Here is a 21201-nt window from a genome sequence, read left to right as displayed (position 1 = left end):
AGACAGGAAATTAATTCAACAGATAATTTTTAATCTTGCATTTAGCACACAAAGTGGTAAAATAAACATTTGAACTCAAGTTAATTATTTTAATGCTGTTGTTTATTTCTAATAGGATGGATGCATGTTAGAGCTCTGAAACTTTACATTTTACAAATTTTAAATATTCAAACGTACTGGCGCATAGCCAAAAGATGTGAAAATCACTTTTGTTTGCCACCAGATCAAAGTGAAATTGATTGTATTGATTGCACAGTTCTTGGTGATGAATGCCAATGTTTCACGGAAGAGTATCTGAACTGGGGCTATTTCAGGGTTCAGTCTTGTCAGTTTAGGGAGATATCTCAACAACAGATACTCATCAAAGATCTCATGGGCATTCTTCTGGCTATCTGTGACGAATACAAAGGTATCACTGCCTCTGATTTTACAGCTTTTTTTCCAGGTTACCATGGTGATGTAGGTAAAAAGAGAGGCTCTTTCACCTCACATCCTAAATAGATATATGGTACAGACATTTTTCTATGGGTATAACCATTGATAAGAAAAAAACTGAGATCAATTTGGAATATTATTACAAAAATAAACCAGTGCAACCAAGCTATAACAACAACTGTACTTATAAATTATGGGTTAAACAGATGTTGCTTTTGGCAGCACTTTAAATTTTTTAAACACATTCAAACCCTTCTTCTGCTGCCTCCGCAGCCTTTAACCATAACAGAACTCTTAAGATAAACACAGAGATTCTCAGATTTCTGCTGTGGTGGGCTCATCGTTTTCAGGATGTACTTCCATCTGTTAAAACAATGACATTGCATCAAATTGTGGTTCAGTGTAAGAGGTACAGTGGTAATGAGGAGCTGCTATAGGAACTGGGTGGTGCTGGCGGAAACAAAGCGTCTCACTCACCTTAGTAGAAAAGCACTTTGCCTTGGGAACGAATTTCCACGATGTCACTCTCCACAGTGATTCACGGAGCGAGGCTGCCAACTCATGTGTGTCATGTACCTGACAAACACAAACCTAACATGTTGTCAACGCCTCTGAATACAGTATTCAGGTTCTGCTTCACACCATGAGACAAGCAGTTTTTCCACACCTTCATGCGGTTCAGACAGGCATTTCTGAAGTCCATGCTACTGCTGCTGCTCACGATACTCATGGACGAACCGAGAATCACCTCAGCAGCTGCATGCAGCTTCTCTTGTTGCTTAAGGATACACACAAACATACATAATTACTTTTTTTTCTGGTGTCAATAACTGTTGGAAATGAATGTAAAACAACCATCACAATCTACCCGAGTATAGGGTAATGCTTAATTGCATAACCAATTCAATCCATAGTTAGTGAAAAGAGAGAAAAGCTGTCAATGATCAAAACTGTTGCTGATTCATTTTCTGATAATGGACTGCAATAGTTATCATTACAGGACTAAAAACTCTTAAGTAAAAGAAGTAGGACACTTAGTGTGTTTGTGCATGTGCGTGTATGTCTTTGTCATGCCTTTTTTCTGTGATTTTGTGATTTCAGTGTGTTCCTCAGCTCAGTCTGCACGTCTGCTACGAGGGCCTGCCTGTTGTTGTTCAGAATGTCCTCCAGGTGGAGCTCTATCAACATCTCGGTGGCTGAATGATCAACAATTTGCATGTTTGGATTGGAAAACTGAAAGGCAGGCTGTCTACAGTGTAGGGTTTTGTGACTGTACATGCCGCTGCGGTTCCTCACCCATAAGATCAGTGAGCTGGGAGGTGAAGGGGTCACTATGCTGTAAGAAGAAGAAAAGCAGGAGACTCTGCTGCACTGTGGGAAGACTTGATTCCTGCTCTGGATCATCCCAGCTGTCTTTCTCTACTGTGTACACAGTACCGCCGCTATACACAAGATCTGCAGGGGATGTTGAAACATTTATGCCAAAGTAAAGAAAATAATAAGATGGATACAGTGGGAGTTACTTGAGATAAGAATTTTAAGAAGAAAACAGTGTTCGCATGAAGCCACACATGGGTTACAACCAGCATAACATGTATCTAGCATGCTGGCAATTAAAGACACACCTCTGGGTTGGGCAGGGCATTTATTTATTTATTGCAGCCTTTTATGTCAGCATTAAAAAATAGCGTGTCAAACGTGTTTCTTTTCATCCCAAATCAAACTTCTTAAATAAGATAAATGTTGATGGAAGATGGAAATAGTCAGAGACAGTGTGAAGCAGAATAGATTACGGGGCGTTTTCAGGTTTCATTGTGTAAATGTGAATGGATAGACTACTGCTGATTAATACAGACTGTCGGTTTTGTTTGTAGTTATGATTTATTGTATACACAGGGGGAGACACTTATTGTGAAAGAGCAGTTTCTGATAAAAGGGCCGCCTTTTGACTGTTATCACCACATGAGTGCGTTTAATCACACTGCTCCAGTCTGCCTTGTGTGCAAAACAGCGACTGTTAAGTCTTTTTAAAATGTAGCTTCCAGACTAATGTGTTTCTTTTTGATAGCTCTCTTTAGGGTAAGGTTTTAAATACCTGCTACTACTGCTTAAAATAAAATCTAAATGACTAAATGGTTAATCCATCCATCCATCCTCATCCGCTTTGTCCGGGGCCGGGTCGCGGGGGCAGCAGCCTAAGCAAAGAGGCCCAGACCTCCCTCTCCCCAGCCACCTCCTCCAGCTTATCCGGGGGAATACCAAGGCGTTCCCAGGCCAGCCGAGAGATATAATCTCTCCAGCGTGTCCTGGGTCTGCCCCGGGGCCTCCTCCCGGTGGGACATGCCTGGAACACCTCACCCAGGAGGCGCCCAGGGGGCATCCTTGTCAGATGCCCGAACCACCTCAGCTGGCTCCTTTCGATGTGGAGCAGCAGCTGCTCTACTCTGAGCCCCTCCCGGATGGCCGAACTTCTCACCCTATCTCTAAGGGAGAGGCCAGCCACCCTTCGGAGGAAGCTCATTTCTGCCGCTTGTATCCGCGATCTCGTTCTTTCGGTCACTACCCACAGCTCGTGGCCATAGGTGAGGGTAGGGACGTAGATCGACCGGTAAATTGAGAGCCTCGCTTTTACACTCAGCTCCCTCTTCACCACGACGGACCGGTGCAGCGTCCGCATTACTGCAGCTGCAGCCCCAATCCGTCTGTCGATCTCCGGCTCCCTTCTCCCATCACTCGCGAACAAGACCCCGAGATACTTGAACTCCTCCACTTGGGGCAGGAACTCATCCCCGACCCGGAGTGGGCACTCCACCCTTTTCCGGCTGAGAACCATGGCCTCAGATTTGGAGGTGCTGATCCTCATTCCCGCTGCGAACCGTTCCAGTGCGAGCTGGAGGCCCTCACCCTATGAAGCCAACAGAACCACATCATCTGCAAAAATCAGAGATGAGATTCTGAGGCCACCAAAGCGAAAGCCCTCCGCCACTTGGCTGCGCCTAGAAATCCTGTCCATAAAAATTATGAACAGAACCGGAGACAAAGGGCAGCCCTGGCGGAGCCCCTCACCCACCGGGAACGAGTCCGACTTATTGCCGGCAATGCGAACCAAGCTCTTGCAACGGTTGTATAGGGATCGAATGGCCCGTAGCAATGGGCCAGACACCCCATATTCCCGCAACACCTCCCACAGGACACCCCGAGGGACACGGTCGAATGCCTTCTCCAAGTCCACAAAACACATGTAGACTGGTTGGGCAAACTCCCATGCACCCTCAAGTATCCTGGAGAGGATAAAGAGCTGGTCCAGTGTTCCGCGACCAGGACGAAAACCGCATTGTTCCTCCTGTATCCGAGGTTCGACTAACGGACGAACTCTCCTTTCCAGCACCCTGGCATAGACTTTCCCAGGGAGGCTGAGGAGTGTGATCCCCCTGTAGTTGGAACACACCCTCCGGTCCCCTTTCTTAAAGATGGGGACCACCACCCCGGTCTGCCAGTCCACAGGTACTGCCCCTGATCTCCACGCAACATTGCAGAGGCGTGTCAACCAGGACAGCCCTACAACGTCCAGAGCCTTCAGGAACTCGGGGCGGATCTCATCAACACCAGGGGCTCTGCCACCAAGGAGTTGTTTAACTGCCTCAGTGACCTCGCCCCCGGAAATTGGCGGGTCATTCCCCTCATCCCCAGACTCTGCTTCCTCCTCGGAAGACGTGTCAGTGGGATTAAGGAGGTCCTCGAAGTATTCCTTCCACCGCCTGACAATTTTCTCAGTCGACGTCAGCAGCGCTCCGCCAGCACTATACACAGTGCAGGTAGAGCACCGCTTTCCCCTCCTGAGACGTCTGACGGTTTGCCAGAATCTCTTCGAGGCAGTCCGAAAGTCTTTTTCCATCGCCTCTCCGAACTCCTCCCACACCCGAGTTTTTGCTTCAGCCACTGCCCGAGCCGCATTCCGCTTGGCCTGTCGATACCTGTCGGCTGCCTCCGGAGTCCCACAGGCTAACCAAGCCCGATAGGACTCCTTCTTCAGCCTAGTGGCTCCCTTCACCTCTGGTGTCCACCATTTGGTTCGGGGATTACCACCACGGCAGGCACCAACCACCTTGCGGCCGCAGCTCAATGCAGCAGCTTCGGCAATGGAGACGCTGAACATGGTCCATTCGGACTCAATGTCCCCAGTCTCCCTCGGAATGCTGTTGAAGCTCTGCCGGAGGTGTGCGTTGAAGATCTCGCGGACTGGGGCCTCTGCTAGACGTTCCCAGCACACCCTCACTACGCGTTTAGGTGCACCAGGTCTGTCCAGCGTCTTCCCCCGCCACCTGATCCAACTCACCACCAGGTGGTGATCAGTTGACAGCTCAGCCCCTCTCTTTACCCGAGTGTCCAGAACATATGGTCGCAGGTCTGCTGATACGATTACAAAATCGATCATCGACCTACGGCCTAGAGCGTCCTGGTGCCACGTGCACTTATGGACACTCTTATGTTCGAACAGGGTGTTCGTTATGGCCAAACTGTGATTAGCACAGAAGTCCAGTAACAGAGCACCGCTCGGGTTCAGATCAGGGAGGCCGTTCCTCCCAATCACGCCCCTCCAGGTCTCGCTGTCGTTACCCACGTGAGCATTGAAGTCTCCCAGCAGGACAACAGAGTCTCCAGGTGGAGCACCCTCCAGCACCACCCCCCAGGGACTCTAAGAAGGCTGGGTACTCTGAACTGCCACTCGGCGCATAAGCGCAGATGACAGTCAGGACCCGTTCCCCGACCCTAAGGCGCAGGGAACAAACCCTCTCGTCCACCGGGAAAAACCCCAACGTACCGGCAGCAAGCCGAGGGGATATTAGGATACCCACCCCAGCCCGCCGCCTCTCACCAAGGGCAACTCCAGACTGAGACAGAGTCCAGCCCCTCTCCAGGAGACTGGTTCCAGAGCCCAAGCCATGCGTAGAGGTGAGCCCAACTATATCTAGCCGGTACCTCTCAACCTCACGCACTAACTCAGGCTCCTTCCCCACCAGAGAGGTGACATTCCATGTCCCTATTGCCAGTCTTGGCAGCCGGGGGTCAGTCCGCCAGGGCCTCCGCTCCTGGCCGCCACCCGGCACACAATGCACCCGACCCCTATGGCGCCTCCTGCGGGTGGTGGGCCTGCGGGAGGATGGGCCCATGTCTCCTCTTCGGGCTGTGCCCGGCCGGGCCCCATGGACTAAGGCCCGGCCACCAGACGCTCGCCCTCGGGCACCCTCCCCGGGCCTGGCTCCAGGGCGAGGCCCCGGTAACCCTATCCCGGGCAGGGTAAACTGTTCCCTCGGTTTCCTTTTCATAAGGGTCTTATGAATCGCTCTTTGTCTGGTCCCTCACCCAGGGCCAATTTGCCATGGGAGACCCTACCAGGGGGCAAAAGCCCCCAGACAACATAGCCCCTGGGATCCCTGTGACACACAAACCCCTCCACCACGATAAGGTAGCGATTCAAGGAGGAGTAAATGGTTAATAAAGACTTAAATTAGGCTCATTTTACTGGACTGCTGTCTGGACACAAGAAGACAGTTTGGTCTTTTTTAGAGAAGAGCGTCCTGCTTGTTAGGTACTCATTGACAGGAGAAACCATATAATATTTATAAGACTATTACTCTGCGAGTCAAATGATCTTATCTGTTCAAATATGCCATATAGAACTAATTTGCAAAATACATTTTGGGAAACTATAATGCTGCTGTCTGTATGTCCATCAGTTTGGTCCAAATTTAAACCCGAAAAACTTGATGGGTTTAATTGCAGGGGATGTTACTAAAAGCTTTTTGTAACTCTGATGGGACAGACTTTTCCTTGCATGGCACTGGCGGTCTTGTGGATGTGTCTTGTCAACTGCTGAATATTTTGCAACAAAACAGGTCCTGATAGATTTGCAGCAACTCTGGTTGTCCTATCTTTTTATCTGGCACTGCCATCAAGTCAAACATTCAGTCTGCACGTTGCACACAGTTCACATTCCACATGCTTTTTGCACTGTCACTGTGACAATATCAATGAAACAAAAATGAAACACTGCTCATCCCAAAAGCTATTAGCATGAAAAATTATGTAAATCCTTCTGAAAAAACAACCGAAAAACAAACTTTTAAGTATATTACTTTAAGAAAAGCACAGTAATTCATGGGTAAGACAGACAGTTAGGTCAAACCCTTTATCCACAACTGGAGTCGCTGCTATGAGAATATTTTGCAGCGTGACTGAAGCACTAAATCTTGTATTGGAAATAAATGTCAAGTGCAAATTAGTTGCAGATGAACCCCATTCTCATGAGGCAGGTTTTTAGAGTGCAGGGACAACCACTGTGTTGTGACAGAAAGTAAATTCTAGAGTCCATTTTCTTTTAGTGCTTAATGCTTTTGTTTATGTTATATGTTCTGCGTCCATTGTTCTGTTTGGTTTTGCCTTTCCCATTCAAATGTTGGGCTTATGAGATCCATAAAAGTCTTAATTAGCAGCCTCAGGCTTGGGCTCATTCTCTCATAAATCCACGCAGGTGGTTGAAATTAGTTTTCTTCAACAAAGGTAACAAATCCAAGTTCTAATTGTTTCAATGTCTTAATGTCCTGTAAGGACAGGATTAACTGTTCCGGACTTTGGACCTACATCAGGTTCGTTTTACACTCTTTTTATTGGGAAATCAAACCTCTCAGCAAAAAGAATTAAAATACACCCTGAACATCAGAACATGCTGTTCCCATCAGTGATTACCTTTGAAAGAAGAGCAGTAAAGTCTATATAGTCCCAGCTCTTGACAGTCCAGAACAGCAGGAAGTTTTTGAAAGAAGCCAGAGGGCCCAGTGACAGGAATGTTACTGGGGTTGTATACCAACACATGGAAACATGTCAAGGAAGACTAATCCAAATCAGATGCCCAAATACCCCTGAAATGAGTCAGGCCCTAGTCTGAATTTCCTTCTTTTCAATTCCTTTGCCTACCATGACAGGAAATGAGACTGTGTGGTACAGATGTATGATAAAACATGAAAAGGATATTTGTATGTGAGTAAGTTCTGTTGCCACATTGGGATATGGCAGCAGACAGGGGGTCAGGAGTGTAACCACCTGAACACTCAGATCCCCAAAGAGGCCCTGCTCCATGGTTTGTGGTGGGATGCTGAGTGGCACCCTGCCTCCTATAGCAGGGTGTCCTCTCACACACCAGCACCCTTTCTTCACACAGCACGGAGGCCTTTAAATTCAAGGGGAGGAGAGAAAATCAGACGGATCAATAGAAGGCACTTATTCCGGTCAAACCTTTAAAAGCGGCATTACTGACGGTACAGAACAGGTGACGTCCAGGGTCAGTAACAGTTGGTCCGCCAGTGCAACTCTTCTCTTGACCTTGACACTGCAAGAACGCAAGATGACTATGTCAGCAGTTCATAAAACAGAGACGGATATTTCCATTCCTTTTTAATTTACAATCCAGACTCCACTCAAGAGGGTTTAGCACAGTCAGCCCTTTGTCTTGTTTTTATGTTTTTACTCCAAGACAAACCACTCAAGGCAGTTACAATGATCTACGGCAATACTCTTTTGCTTCAACTTTTTTATATTGCAGTTACTTTTTAAACTTACTCAAAAATAATTAGCTAAATTCTGTTTATGAAGTGAGATCCTTAATGAACCAAAAGCAAAGTCATTAATTGTGAGATGCTCTAACAAGAGGGAGGCTTTCAAAAACAGAAGCTATGATATACATCGATGCACTCGTACCTAAATTCCCGCAGCAAGGCCTCCTGGTTGATTTTGAGTTTGAGGTGGATTTGTATCTATGAAAAATAAGAAACATGTAAACTTTTTTTGCTTGAAGCTTAACATGTAACTCGAGATGGGGAAACAGATCTGTTCATACCCCGGCATTAGCCAAAGTGAATGTGCGCAGGAATGCCTCTAGATGGGCTTGCCACTCTGAAGTGCAGTGTCTTGTGTCTTTTACCTGTACATTGCAAGTTATTTTAAAAAAACATGAGACTCACACTACTTGTGTTACGACTGAAAAACAAGAAAAGTGCATTTCAGAATTCATCTGAGTTGTTTTTCTACCTGAAAAGATAGAAGCAATCTGAGGGAACCATACAGATCTGTGAAGGCACTCAGCTCCTCAGGGTCAGGCTCATTACATGGCCACACACAGGGACACATGCTCTCTTTCAAATGGACAAGGGCTGATGTAGCAAGAAAAGAGACGATGTAATGCACAGAGATTCCAGTTATGTGTATATGTCTATATTTGTGTGTACATACCAGGTTGGAGGGCTTCCATTTGAATCCCTGCACACCAGGGGCCAGCCGCTGCAACTGTGCAATTAACTGGATCAATACAACAAAACATTAGCCTTTGTTCCAGGAGCTGCTGGGACAACTAGCTTCCTGTTAGTTATCTTTATGCTGCAGTAAATTTAGATGGAGGCACTAACAGTAATTGTTCAGTAATAAATTATTGGTAACCAATTAATCATCTATTGATAAAATGTTATTCACCATATCCTGAAGAATAAATTAATTTATGTAGAGACTTAACATTTATGATATAATTTATAGCTTTAATTGATACAATAAAAATCCATTGAAGTTTTATTTTAAGTTACCGTATTTCCCGGACTACAAAGCGCACCTGAATATTAGCCGCACAAGCTAAAATCAGGGGAAATCCTGTTTTGTACATACATTAGCCGCACCTGACTAAAGGCCGCAGGTGTTTCAATGTTGACTTATCATATGTAAGAGAATATGCACAAAGGGAATTGTCAGGAAAGAGATGGCTGTTTGGAGACACACCCCTTTTATTAATATTTTGAAAAACAAGTTATGGGTACATATTTGCACAACTTTTTAGGTAGGTCAGCAGTGATCACTGACTGTTTTAGGAGCTTTTTGAGATCAAATAGAAGAAAATACATAACATTAAACATGTTAACAACACAAAAGCCATATTAAACGCAGACTACTTTAGACCCGGAAGTAGGATTCGTCGCGCAATAAGGATCCCAAAGCGTGCCAAGAAAATATCCCCCCACAAAAAATGAACCACCAGCAGCCTGAACTGATGATACAAGACCGGATGGATTTATGCTTTCATGCTGTTTACACTAAATTGTGACCATAACACCCAAGTATTACAGGATAAACTGTGACTCATCAGACCAGGCATCTTTTCCAATCTTCTACTTCTAATTTTAGTAAGCCTGTGTGATTTGTAGCCTCAATTTCTTGTTCTTAGCTGGCACCCTGTGTGGTCTACTGTGGCTGTAGCCCATCTGCTTCAAGGTTGGGCAAGACAACTGCCACTCACCTCATATTTTCCTTTTTTTGGACCGTTTTCAGTAAACCATAGAGATGACTGTGTGGGAAAATACCAGCAGTTCAGCAGAAATACTCAGACCCGCCCCGCCGGCATCAACAATCATACCAACTCATTCTTTATCCTGAGGCTCATCTTGAACTTCAGCATAGTCATCGTGACCATGTTTACTTACCTAAATAAATTCAACTGCTGCTATTTGATTGCCATCAGACATTTGCATCAATAAGAAGTTGAATTAAGTGTCCCTGATAAAATGACCTGTAGATATCAAAATACTGCATTTTTCTAATACATGGTGTGTAAATATAAAAAAAATAACCCCTTTTATCCAAGGACATTGTCATTTTAATATTTGATCAAACCCTACCTTAATCCTCATTTGTCTCCCTGTTATGCCTCTTTTATTTGGTGCAGTCTCAGCTGCTTTGACTCACCAGTGCAGTTCAGCTTTTGTGTAGAAACTTCGGTGTCAGTCCACAAAAGCAACAAAAGCCCTCCTCCTGTCCTTAAGCCCAGCTTTTGCCTTTGCTTTCCCATTAGCATGATCAAACGCAGCACCTGGAGAGGCCATTTGAAAAAACAAACTCCTAGCTTAGCATGCTAACGCTACTTGCTAGTTAGCGTTAGCTAGTAATTTGCTAATTTGCTAGTAATTTTCATCTTTATTAATCTCTAAACCTTTTTATCCATTTTCTTTTCTACCATGAATCAGGAATAGCTATAACTTAAACAATTACCTGTTGCATTTCTTTCAGCATTTTCAGTTGTTGTCTTTGTGCTAAATCAGCAACCTAACCTAATTTAATATGGGATCAGAACTTTGTTCCCGTAATTAGGCTGTTGACTCATACCATACCAATCCAGGAAAGCATCTGTATGTAATTTGAAAATTATTTATTATTTATTAGTTGTTTAAAATATTTGACATCATCATCATATTCATTGTAATAATAATAATAATAATAATAATAATAATAATAATAATAATAATAATATTTTTTACCCAGTTTTGAACATGGTTTTTATTGGTATGTATTGTATTGCTAACTGTTTTTTAACTTACTATTTAGTTTTAATGGATTTAATTTAGTTTAATTAATTTATATCTAAGCATATAATAGGCAGTAGTTTAAAAAGTATGTTTTGGAACATTTACATTTGATTGTAAAAATGTCTATATATTTAGGCATATTAGATCATAAGAAAGTAATTTATTTATTTTTATTTTTCATAAAAAACTGTTCATATACAGTGACAAGTACTCGCCTCCTTTGTAATTTCTCAGTTTTTTCCCCTACATTTGTTACACTTAACTGTTTCAGATCATCAATCAAATACTAGTAATAACAAAAGATAACCTGAGTAATACACCACACTGTTTAAATGATTATTTCATATATGATAAAAGCTATCCAAATCCATCTGGCTCTGTGTGAAAAAAGATAAGTGCAGTATAAATCTGTTCAGTGGTTGTTCTGTCCTTGGCAGCAAGAAAAATTAAGTAACTGGAAATGAGTCTTTCACATCACCGGGGAGGAGTTTTTGGCTACTCTTCTTTGCAGAATTATTTTACCACAGTCAAATTGGAGGGTTTGTTTTATGTTCTTTTTTATGCAATCCTGCGTTTGTTAGTTTTAGGACAGACGTAATGGGACTGAAAGCCTTCAAAGAGTTAAACATTTGTCTTATCTGATTCTGATTCTGATTCTGATTATCAGTCAACAGATTATTTTCCCCAATGTTTTGCAGTTCTTTAGATATTGTTCTGGGTTCTTTTGTGACCTCCTCCATGAGTCATCGATGCACTCTTCAAGTCATTTTGGTAGGCTGGGTTCATGAGTGTGGTTCACTAGAGTCTTAAAGCCTTAGACTGACTGATCGATGTGAATGACCTTGTTTATCATCTGTTCTTGAGTCTTTTCAGATCATGGCATGATGTGTTGCTTTTTGTTGTCTTTTCACCTGCTTCACTTTGTCAAACAGAGTGATTTCTTGATTCAACAGGTCTCGCAGTAATCACGCCAAGTGTAGATAGCGTAGATAGTGAAATCGAACTCAGCTTTTCAAAAAGATGTGGCTAACCACAGTTAATTCATGATTTAACAAAGAGCTGACAATGGCTTCTTCACATGGGGCCTTCTTGGTTTGGATATTTTTTCCCATAATAATTGAAATCTTTTAAAAGCTGTATTGTGTATTTAGTTCTAGTTTTAGTGTTATCTTTGCCTGATGTTAAAATGTTTTTGCAGATCTGAAACATTTAAGTGTGACAAAGAGGCATAAAACTAAAAATCAGAAAGGTGGCAAAAACCTTTCAAGGCGCTTTTCTCTGATAATGTTAGCAAAGCTCTTAATTTTATGATGATAAATAATTATTAATGATGCAATAAAAGTCACTCTACCACTGGTACTTTGTACTGTACAGCTGTAATTTTGTGGTGTTTATCAGGCTCATTACGTGCACCTCTGTTTGCAAAGACATCATTAAGCATGTATTTATTATATCTTTTGGGATCTTGCAATATTTTTCATCCTTAAAAATGAACAAACACAACACAATTCTTTCCAAGTAAATGTAATAATTTAATTTCTTTGTAATTATTCATAAATATAAAATTCAATATTGCACAGTGTGAAAAAAATCATCAGAAGATTAAAACATCTAAATTTCACAGTTGCTGATTGGATGAAGACATATGAAACTCTCCTTTAGCGTGAATCACTTTCCTTCTTTCTTAGACCACTCGCTGTATCCACCAGTATAATTGCATGCGCTGAAATAGAGAACAGAGATGAAAGATGTCAGAATATAAAAGCTGTTATTATTACATCATAAACATGCAGTAGAATGCTGCACATTTTTAAAAACAACAACAACAACAACAACAACCAAAGATGGCTCTCTACAGTCTTAAGGACTTATTGCCTTTGTGTTAATGAAGAAGACTTGGAGTTTTTTTAATGGGCCTTGTCCATGTATGTGTGTGTATTGTGTATTATAAGCAATAAATTATTTACGTCACATATCCCAGCTGTTGGACTTTGCCGATGGCCAGTCCTGATCGCCTGCCCGTCTGGCAGGAAAACACCAGCTCTGGTGCATCCAGCTGTGGCTTCTTTATGCCATACTTGGCCTTGAATTCCTCTGGATTCATTGCAAAAGCAGTCTCCACTGTATCAACTGAAGGAATCAAAGAAGAGACGAAGGTATAAAACATGAATATGCAAATGAAAACTTAGAGAAAACGTACAGAACTTGAAAAACAATCTCACGTGGGATATTGGTGCATCCTGGAATATGTCCTTTTGCTACCTCCTCTTCACTGCGGACATCAATCAGAATGAGATTTGGGCTCTTTCCCAGAAGAGCCTTCAGTTCCTCATAGGAAATATCCTTGGTACCTTGAACATGGCAGAAAAAACGTTTCATTAAATTAATTAAAACTACACCACTTTCTTTTTTAGATACAGGTTTTAAGTGACAAATCATCCTGACACAAAAATGCATTATTGATGATCATTGCCAAAGGAAACTAATTACTGTTCACGTGAAAGGTTAGATGAAATATGACACCTGCTTTACTTGTACAAAGGTACATGCAAACACGCTGATAAGGAAGGATGTACTAATGCAAACCGCACTGTGGCTACATGTCATTTGGCATGTGTAATGTAGTGATCCAGAGAGTATCTTTGCTTCATTGTTAGTGCCGCAACAATCTAGCAATAATATTCAAATACATGTACATGACCCAGCCACTTTGTTAGGTACACCTGCTCAGCTGTTCATCATCTCAAAAATTTAATTAACCTGTCACACGGCATACAAGGCTCACCAAAAATTAAATAATAGAAGAGTCATTTCAGCATGGTCCAAATTCTCTAAAGCTTATTTATAGCAGCTACTGGAATCGATACCAAGAAGAACTGAGAAAGTTCTGAAGCTAAAAGGGGGTCTTGCTATCAAGGTGTACTTATTAAAGTGGCTGATGTAAATCGTCCTAGTTATTTAAACACCGTAAGGTAAACAGAGTGTTGAGTTCAGCTATTAAAATAATTCGTTTCTCAATTCGGCTTTTAGTTTAAGTAGAAGATGGCCTGAAAAAGAACCTGACATTTAGCTCCCCTTTCATGCTATATTCCTTACAAGATAATTTCACTCGCATGTTGACTTGTTCTTATCATATAGTGTGATGAATATGAGCCTGTAAAATAGGAGTAAAGGTACACTGTCCTGACTGCCAGTGAAAATATGCAGATAATTATCAGCGGTTATTAAACCTGATTGTTTTTTCTTACTCGAATAACCGAGTAAGAAAAAACAATCAAGTCCTTAGGGAGACTTAAAAGCTTCCAGTTTGAGCTATTTATTGTTTGCTGAGTCATTCTTATCCTACAAAGTGAGGTTTCTTCATGTAAATATTTAGTAGTAAGAGAAATAAATGTGGGAAAATGAAACAGTTCAACAGAAGGACCCCAAAACAAGTTTAAGTTTACAAAAATATATAATTCAGATTTTTATGAAAGCACTCTATTACTTCTTCTTAAGCTACTGTAGTTTCGAATTGTTATTTTACAAATTGGTTACCCATTAAATTAGACGTGCTTCAATTCAGACAGCAATAAATATTTTATAGTTTGTTAACCTGGTTAACAAAGTTGCAGAGTGGGCTTAAAGACTCACCTGTGTTCGCCATCCTCTTTGTTGGGTGAAGTTGAAAATATGAATGGCATTAGCAATTATATATAATGGAATAATAATGCACCTTCTGCATGCATTTGTTTGGTGGCACCTCATTGGCTCACCTACTGGTAAAAGGTGGATCTTAGCCCTCGAGACTTCACTGCTTAGCCAATCAAATCAAAGTCTTACTCATTTGTTTCCCAAGTAAAAGCTAGAGGAGGTGTTTAGTGACTGTGCAAAAGCCTGTTTTACAGTGTATAGTTAGTGGCTTAAATATTTTTTACAAATGTTTTGTGCAAGTAAAAATTATGAGTGTGACATGCCTAAAGGATCAAAAGTAAACCAGTCTCAGTTCTTATAGTGCAGACACAATCGCATTATTAGAATGAAGTGAACCCAACCTTTAAGTGGAAACTAAAAAAAAAGAGGTTAACATATAGAGTTCTCGTTTAAATGATTTTATTTTTTAAAAAGCACTCAGCAGTGTCTATCTAAAAAAATAACATTTACTTTACATTCTGTCTTTGATAGATTAAAAAAATATCACAGATCTACAGAGGTTAATTTGCCAGCAAATAAAACTGTGGTGGCTGCAAAGTAGCATAATAAATGATTTGTTAACATTATTCCTCAACTTTACAGTCATATTCACTCATATTTACACATTCCTTGAAGAAGGAGTTTAAATAATGTTTAAATTCTACAGTCACTGATTACACCACTACAGAACTGCATTTGTCCAGATCACAGTGTTCCACATGTACTTTAGTAAGTCCATCAGTAGAGTCTCTCTTTCCCTTTCGAAACTTCTTATACTTCCCACAGATCAGAGCTGCTATTACAACCAGTAAAAGGAGAGCGACTCCTCCTCCTATAATCCAGGCCATCAGTGTGTGGTCAGAAGATTCATGCAATTCATACCGCTTACATGAAAACTCTGAAGGATCGCTGCTTCCTGCGTTGTTCACTGCCACCACACACACTTTAGTTCCCACTTCCAAAGATCTGACCAAACCCCGCCGTGACGCATCCCCAAACTTTGGGACTTCACTGTCCCTTCCCTCGATGACTATTCTGTACTCAGATACCACTGAAGATGGAGCACACCACTGCACCTGTATTTTCCCTCTGTCACTCCCCTCACTGACTGGAACCAGCGCTTGGATACGTGGTGAGTGAGGACGCACATTAGCTCCACTCATCCCAGGGCAGAGGCACCCAGTTTGCTCTGAAAGTGTAACACAGGGAACCTGGTTCTCCGAGCAGGGGTCGTACTCGCAGAGCTGGTTTTTCTGGTGTATCATTGGGACGTTCACCACCCTAGTAGGAGCTGTGGTGGTGTCGTATTCAATAAGGTCATAATCATCCTGGCCGTCTGAGCCCATGTCAGGCACGCGTATGATCTGTGAATGGGTGATGGGTGGGGAAGCAGACGCAGCATTGGTGAAGAAATGGGAATGCATGGGAGGCAAGACAAAAAAGAGAAGTGCCACCAGGTTCCTGCAAAGTGAGGTCATCTCTGTGAAAAGAAATGACAAGAATAAATATGGTCACTGGTCACTTTACAACCATAAATAGACTGATTGATGCAACCTAACCACAGCTTGTTCATTAACCTACTTCTGTATATTAAAAGTATTCCTATGTAATTTTCTTTAGTTATGATGAAGTAAATTACATAAGAAACGCACTGAAGCAACAGTCACTGTAGCAAAAAAAAGGAACTAGTTACCAGTGATGGGAATAACGGCGTTACAAGTAACGGCATTGCATTTGGAGTGGCACAAATAATTTGTGTGGCATCTTATTTAGTGCAGAACACCTGATTGTTATGTAAATAGTTTGAAATGGTTATTAAAAAAAACAAAACAAGGTAAAAGGTAAATGCAAATAACTGGTGTTTGCAAACGTTGTGCATAGGATTTTAAAATTGACAATTTATATTTGCATTTAAAGTTATGAAATATGATTCAATAAACATGTTTGTGGTTGTTACAGTAAAAAATACAACTTTTTCTACTCCGATTGTATGTTTTTTTGTCTGACTTTAGATCAATTGTGTTAAAACAGTTTATCAAAATAAAAAAAATCCTGCAAATTCAGACACGTGAGGTTGTGCTGAAAAGAATGATACCAAACAAGGCAAAGTAAATAGTTTTTAAAGGTGAAAAAAAATGGCTAATTATACCCTGGACCCCAGAGTGTTAAACTTTTAAAGTAATGCAATAGTTACTTTTCCTAGTAATTGATTACTTTTAGAATCTTGCAACTCAGTTACTAACTCAGTTACTTTTTTGAAGAAGTAACTTGTAACTATAATGAATTACTTTTTCAAAGTAACTTAACCCAACACTGCTAGTTACTGAATTTGGTTGAAATTTCCAATTAATAGTTCTGCAGTGGTGAAATAGTGAAACTTTAAGATTTGTTCTCCATTTTGGCACCTTAACACGTACTGTTAAGATGAACAGTAACTGTTAACATCTTAACTGTTAAAACAACTCCACGCTGTTTGATACAAAGACACATTTTTCTTTCAGTTCTCCTCTGCTCTTCGGTGTAATACTTTGGAGTTCAGATATAATCAGTCCCTCTCTTTTCAGAGAGCCATCAGGTGTGGAGAAAAGTAATGGAGGGAACATAAAAAAATAATTATTAATATTATTTTTTAGCTTTGAGACACTTAAGTTACCTTAGCAGTATGCTTGGTATTACTATCCCGTTGCAGGATGACTTGCGGTCTAGATAACAGGATAACAGATAGGTTTCTATGCACGTCAGAATTCATTGTGCAACTGCCCTCAGCAGTCATATCGTCAGAGGAGATAAGCTTGCTAGCACCTGTGGTAGCCATAACATCCTCACCACCATTTTTAAAAAACAAGCTTTAGATCTTGGGCAGTTCTTCTTTGCCTCCACACTTTGATCTCGCTCTTACTCTGATACAGCTTAATCTTGTTCTCGTCTGTCCATGACGCCTTATTTTTCAGAATTCTGCAGGCTCGTTTAAGTACTTTTTAGATTTAAACTGTAGTCTGGCCATCCTGTTTTTGTGGCCATTTAGTGGTTTGCATCTTGCTTCTGTATTCTGTTCATGAAGACTTCGAAGTCGCTGACAAACACAAACACATACCTGCCCCCAAAGATCTGTTTCTTTACCATAGTGAGGGTTCTTTTGTCCTCAGCAGTGGTCTTCGTTGGGTTAATCGTCCCTTTGTTATTACAGGGCTGATGTCTTTAACTGTTTTATTCTTCTCATAATACCTTTAGCTTTTTCCTGTTGTTGAACAATGGCAACTACAGACTCTGTAGAAGCAAGTATAAGTAACGTATCCCTACACTAATGGACCAATGTCCAACTTTGATAAGATAAGTGGAAGAGAATGGCTGGCTGGCTGGCTGGATGGATGGATAAATGGATGGATGGAAAGAGTGGCACTGGCAAGCAGAGAAAAATGCATCCTTGTCCCAAACATTATGGAGGGTAATATATAAAAGAAGAGAAAGATAAAAGAGTTTTTTAAGTCTGGTAATACATAAAATAAAATTCTTTGGCTGGATTCGAGGCACCAGGATGCTGTTTGCCTTGGTTTACAGCTCATAAATGCTCTTGTGTACACTCAAACATCTGCAGTGTCCTGTCCTGTAAACACGGATAGATAAATAAATACTGAGTGCGGGAAGACAAGTACAACTACCCCATCAGCACTACCATTGTTACCTGGCAGAAAGCCAGGGGAGTTTTGTGGGAACTCAAAATGTAGAAAAAGCCGGCTGGCTTTCATTCTGGTCAGTTTACAAAATTATTCATAACAGTCAGAAAACATTTTTCATGCTGTTAAACGATAATACTTATGACTAAACCTCTAAAAATAAAACATGGAGCAAAGAAAATACTGAAATGGGTCTACAGTACCTGCTTAATGCTGATGGATGTGTCAAGTCTCAAGTCTGAAGTTCTTTGTTTCCACTGTGGCTGCTCTCACCGTGTGCTCCCGACTGTTCTCAGTCTTAAGCTGTTTCTCTCAGACTCTCTCCTCCTCCTCATCTACACCCCCTCATCATTCTCTCCCTTCTGGGCCTCCCCCCACCTCCTCTTTTTACTCTTTTTTCACTTCTTCCCATTTGTTTTTCTTCCAACTGACCAGCAGTGCTCTTTTATTTTGTTAATCCGTGTCTGGAATTTGTGTTTGAATGTGCGTTAGGAGGGAGAGGGGGAGAGTCGCCATGTGTCTGTGTGCTGCTCAGCATATTAATTTGCTAAGTAACAGCGGGAGACAGGCTTGTGCTTGTTGCTCGGAGTGTTTTTCACAATCTGTAGGTGTAGCTGTCTGTTTTTCCATGTTATATGCAGGTGTTATTATGGAAGGGGACAGCACATAAGGTCACCTAACTACGTGTTTATTTGTGCTTCTCAGAGTCAGGAGGGGGGTGAGGAATGCTTGGGTGTATTTATTAAAGTTGTCCTGCATCTCTTGTAACCCCTCATTGTGAGACATTGGAGAGAAACGATGGAGGTTTGTTTTGTTTTTACCCTTTTATGGGATAAAGCTGGCAGAGTACACACTTTTTCTTTCTTGTTCCAAATGCCACTGTGGCACAGAATAGAGGAAAAGTACCAGCGCAGGAGCCTCCTTTTATCGTTAAAGATTCACTCAACTCATATCACTGACATCTCTGGATCCTTCATTTCAGAAACAATTCCTAAGATCTTTGGCCGTTTTTAGTCAGTAGAGTCACGCTGAGTGTTTTATACAACATTACAGTTCTTTGTTTGGGAGGATGATGATTGGCTTCTTTGTGTGTAAAACAAAAAGTATACAGTGTGTTTAAAAAGTCATAACTGCCTTTGAATTTTCTTAGAATGATTATTTCGTTTAAATATGAGAAGATTTGAAGGCAAATCTGTTAAGGTTTTAGTGAGTATGAGTTTACATATGAGGGCAAAACGATTGAAGAAAGCTATAAATCTGTCCAGATAAAAATACAATAGAAAAGAACCTAAACATGCAGTCATTCAAAGTGGAACAACATAGTTACTGGGCCAGGTTGCTTATAACTTTAACTCTCAAAAAGAAGAAGCTGAAGTTGGAGCTTTAAGAATACACAAAATAACATAATATGAATCCACACTGGGAAAAGGTATGCTGTGCACAAAAACTTAGATTTAGACCCGCATAGCTCTAAAGGGTTGAAAGTGAGGTGTAGCCTTTCATCTTTCATAACATCTACAGTCTTTCTCCTAATTACCTTTAAAAATTCTTCACTATCACATTTAAGACCTTGACTCTCTATGTGCTTGTTAAAAAGGAGTCTAGCTGAGTCATCAGTTAGGAAATTCTGTAACACATTTTCAGAGAAGAGCAGAGGCGCTTCACAAGTGGTTGTGCCTGTTGTGGGAAATGAAACAGTGTTGCACATCTTGGTTTTATTATCATGCAGAAGAAATATTGAATCCAAATGTTCTTTTCTCCCCAGCACAGCCTTGTTCAAAGGCTGCGATGAAGGATTAAAAAGCTGAATTGAAAAGTTCAGACTTTCAAACAGGTCAAGTGAAACAGATATGACTTCTCAGTTTAGACCTAATGAACGTTCCCAGGAGTCGTCAGATATCGATTATTTCTGAAATGTCATCTATTCCACATCTTTGGTCACTTGATATTCGTGGTATTACCCTTAAGTAGTATCTCAGTGCTTACTGGATGAAGCAAACATTTGATGAACGCATTCACGTCCTCGGGATTAACTGTAATCGTGTTAGTCATGTCAAAATGGAAAACTTTCCATTTCCGAGTACTTTAATTTTTGAATGAAGACCTGTGAAACGTTCCCTGCTGTCACAGCTGTATTTTAATGTTTATCCAAAGACATTTTAAGGGACAATCTTGATACTGGGAGAACTTCCGGTTCTTAATATCTTATTTGGGGAAAAAGTTAGCAAAGCTTTTCAGTGGTTACATGACTGCTGATCCTGGGGTTATTTAAGACACTGAAGAACTATTTCAGCGGTTCTTCAAAGCCAAGTGCTAAGACCTGGTTTTAAAATGACTTGATTTATTGCTCATTAGCAATAAATGCAGATTATGTCTCTGAACAAGGCAGCGTAGCTTTTCTCCTTGCACTCCTGTGTTTAGTCAGTCAACCAAGCATGAATATAACATGTATCATTTATGTGTCATAACTGAGTAGAAAATTCAGGAAGAGCTACTGTAAATTCAGTAGGAAAGAGCATATTTAGAAAGGTCTCCTTAAGTCGTCCCCCATATGTATATTCTGTCTTCACGTTGTTTTGGCTACGTGAAACCACCATTTCTTCCCCTGTCTGACCCCCCCGTTTGCCACGTCAGAAATTGCTAAGTATCAACAGTTTCCCTGAAACTGTCTGGTACAGGTTTCTGTGGTTCATCAAGTTGAAGTCATTCATTTCAACATCCAGTCAATCCTTGAGGACAGTCCAGGATCTGTGATAACGATTCTTCTCTCATTACAGAAATACTCTCACATTTTCAGCACAGCAGTAAGTTTTTTCTTGCTTCATCCAGCTCAGCGTGGGCATTTTGCTCCATTGTTTTTTATTTTATTTTAAAATAAGCAAGATCGTGTTTTATGACACTAATAATAAAGAGAGCCAAAGAATTTCACTCTGCATGAACACAGTGTCAGATTAAAAGAAACATACAGAAACAGTGGCTTACAATAAAGATTTTTTCAAAGGTCTGCAAGCGACGACTCAGCC

The 21201-nt window shown here is 41.2% G+C and overlaps 3 protein-coding genes across 4 annotated transcripts; all 3 read right to left on the bottom strand.

Annotated features, from left to right (window-relative positions):
- Positions 1-342: 342 nt before the first annotated feature.
- Positions 343-10539, bottom strand: top6bl (TOP6B like initiator of meiotic double strand breaks). 2 transcript variants are annotated; one of them, XM_085382729.1, is made up of 14 exons: positions 10519-10539; positions 10216-10339; positions 8722-8787; positions 8521-8642; positions 8330-8413; positions 8191-8246; positions 7751-7822; positions 7468-7663; positions 7183-7306; positions 1732-1890; positions 1510-1631; positions 1103-1213; positions 913-1026; positions 343-798 (listed from the first exon to the last, which is right to left on the bottom strand). In XM_085382729.1, exons 1-14 carry the CDS (start codon positions 10537-10539, stop codon positions 751-753), a joined length of 1419 nt encoding a protein of 472 aa, XP_085238855.1. In that variant the 3' UTR covers positions 343-750. The 2 variants fall into 2 exon arrangements, with proteins under 2 accessions (XP_085238855.1, XP_085238862.1); XM_085382736.1 differs by having other exon boundaries at positions 913-1011; positions 8722-8775.
- Positions 10540-12411: 1872 nt separating this feature from the next.
- LOC146677801 (thiosulfate:glutathione sulfurtransferase-like) lies at positions 12412-14765 on the bottom strand. Its single transcript, XM_085426428.1, has 3 exons — positions 13055-14765; positions 12800-12962; positions 12412-12555 (listed from the first exon to the last, which is right to left on the bottom strand). Exons 1-3 carry the CDS (start codon positions 13287-13289, stop codon positions 12501-12503), a joined length of 453 nt encoding a protein of 150 aa, XP_085282554.1. The 5' UTR covers positions 13290-14765; the 3' UTR covers positions 12412-12500.
- A 142-nt stretch (positions 14766-14907) lies between these two features.
- LOC146677800 (LRRN4 C-terminal-like protein) lies at positions 14908-18518 on the bottom strand. The gene is made up of 2 exons (XM_085426416.1): positions 18382-18518; positions 14908-15984 (listed from the first exon to the last, which is right to left on the bottom strand). The coding sequence occupies exon 2, from the start codon at positions 15980-15982 to the stop codon at positions 15179-15181; it is 804 nt and encodes a 267-aa protein (XP_085282542.1). The 5' UTR covers positions 15983-15984; positions 18382-18518; the 3' UTR covers positions 14908-15178.
- Positions 18519-21201: the final 2683 nt, after the last annotated feature.

This window comes from Rhamphochromis longiceps, linkage group LG2, assembly GCF_057381845.1.
Source record: "Rhamphochromis longiceps isolate RC_006_pf linkage group LG2, R_longiceps_female_GT1.1, whole genome shotgun sequence".
Lineage (NCBI taxonomy): Eukaryota > Metazoa > Chordata > Actinopteri > Cichliformes > Cichlidae > Rhamphochromis > Rhamphochromis longiceps.
The sequence above is the reverse complement of the archived record's forward strand: the minus strand, read 5'-3'. Positions and strand labels throughout refer to the sequence as shown.

Coding starts and splice junctions, on each gene's coding strand:
- LOC146677800 (XM_085426416.1), bottom strand. CDS start 15,982: ATGACCTCACTTTGCAGGAACCTGGTGGCACTTCTCTTTTTTGTCTTG.
- LOC146677801 (XM_085426428.1), bottom strand. CDS start 13,289: ATGCATTTTTGTGTCAGGATGATTTGTCACTTAAAACCTGTATCTAAA. Junction 12,963..13,054: donor AGGATGCACCAATATCCCAC/GTGAGATTGTTT, acceptor TGATTCCTTCAG/TTGATACAGTGGAGACTGCT. Junction 12,556..12,799: donor CAACAGCTGGGATATGTGAC/GTAAATAATTTA, acceptor TCTCTATTTCAG/CGCATGCAATTATACTGGTG.
- top6bl (XM_085382729.1), bottom strand. CDS start 10,539: ATGCTGAAAGAAATGCAACAG. Junction 8,247..8,329: donor TCACTTTGGCTAATGCCGGG/GTATGAACAGAT, acceptor TATTTTTCATAG/ATACAAATCCACCTCAAACT. Junction 7,307..7,467: donor CAGAACTTACTCACATACAA/ATATCCTTTTCA, acceptor ACATGTTTCCAT/GTGTTGGTATACAACCCCAG.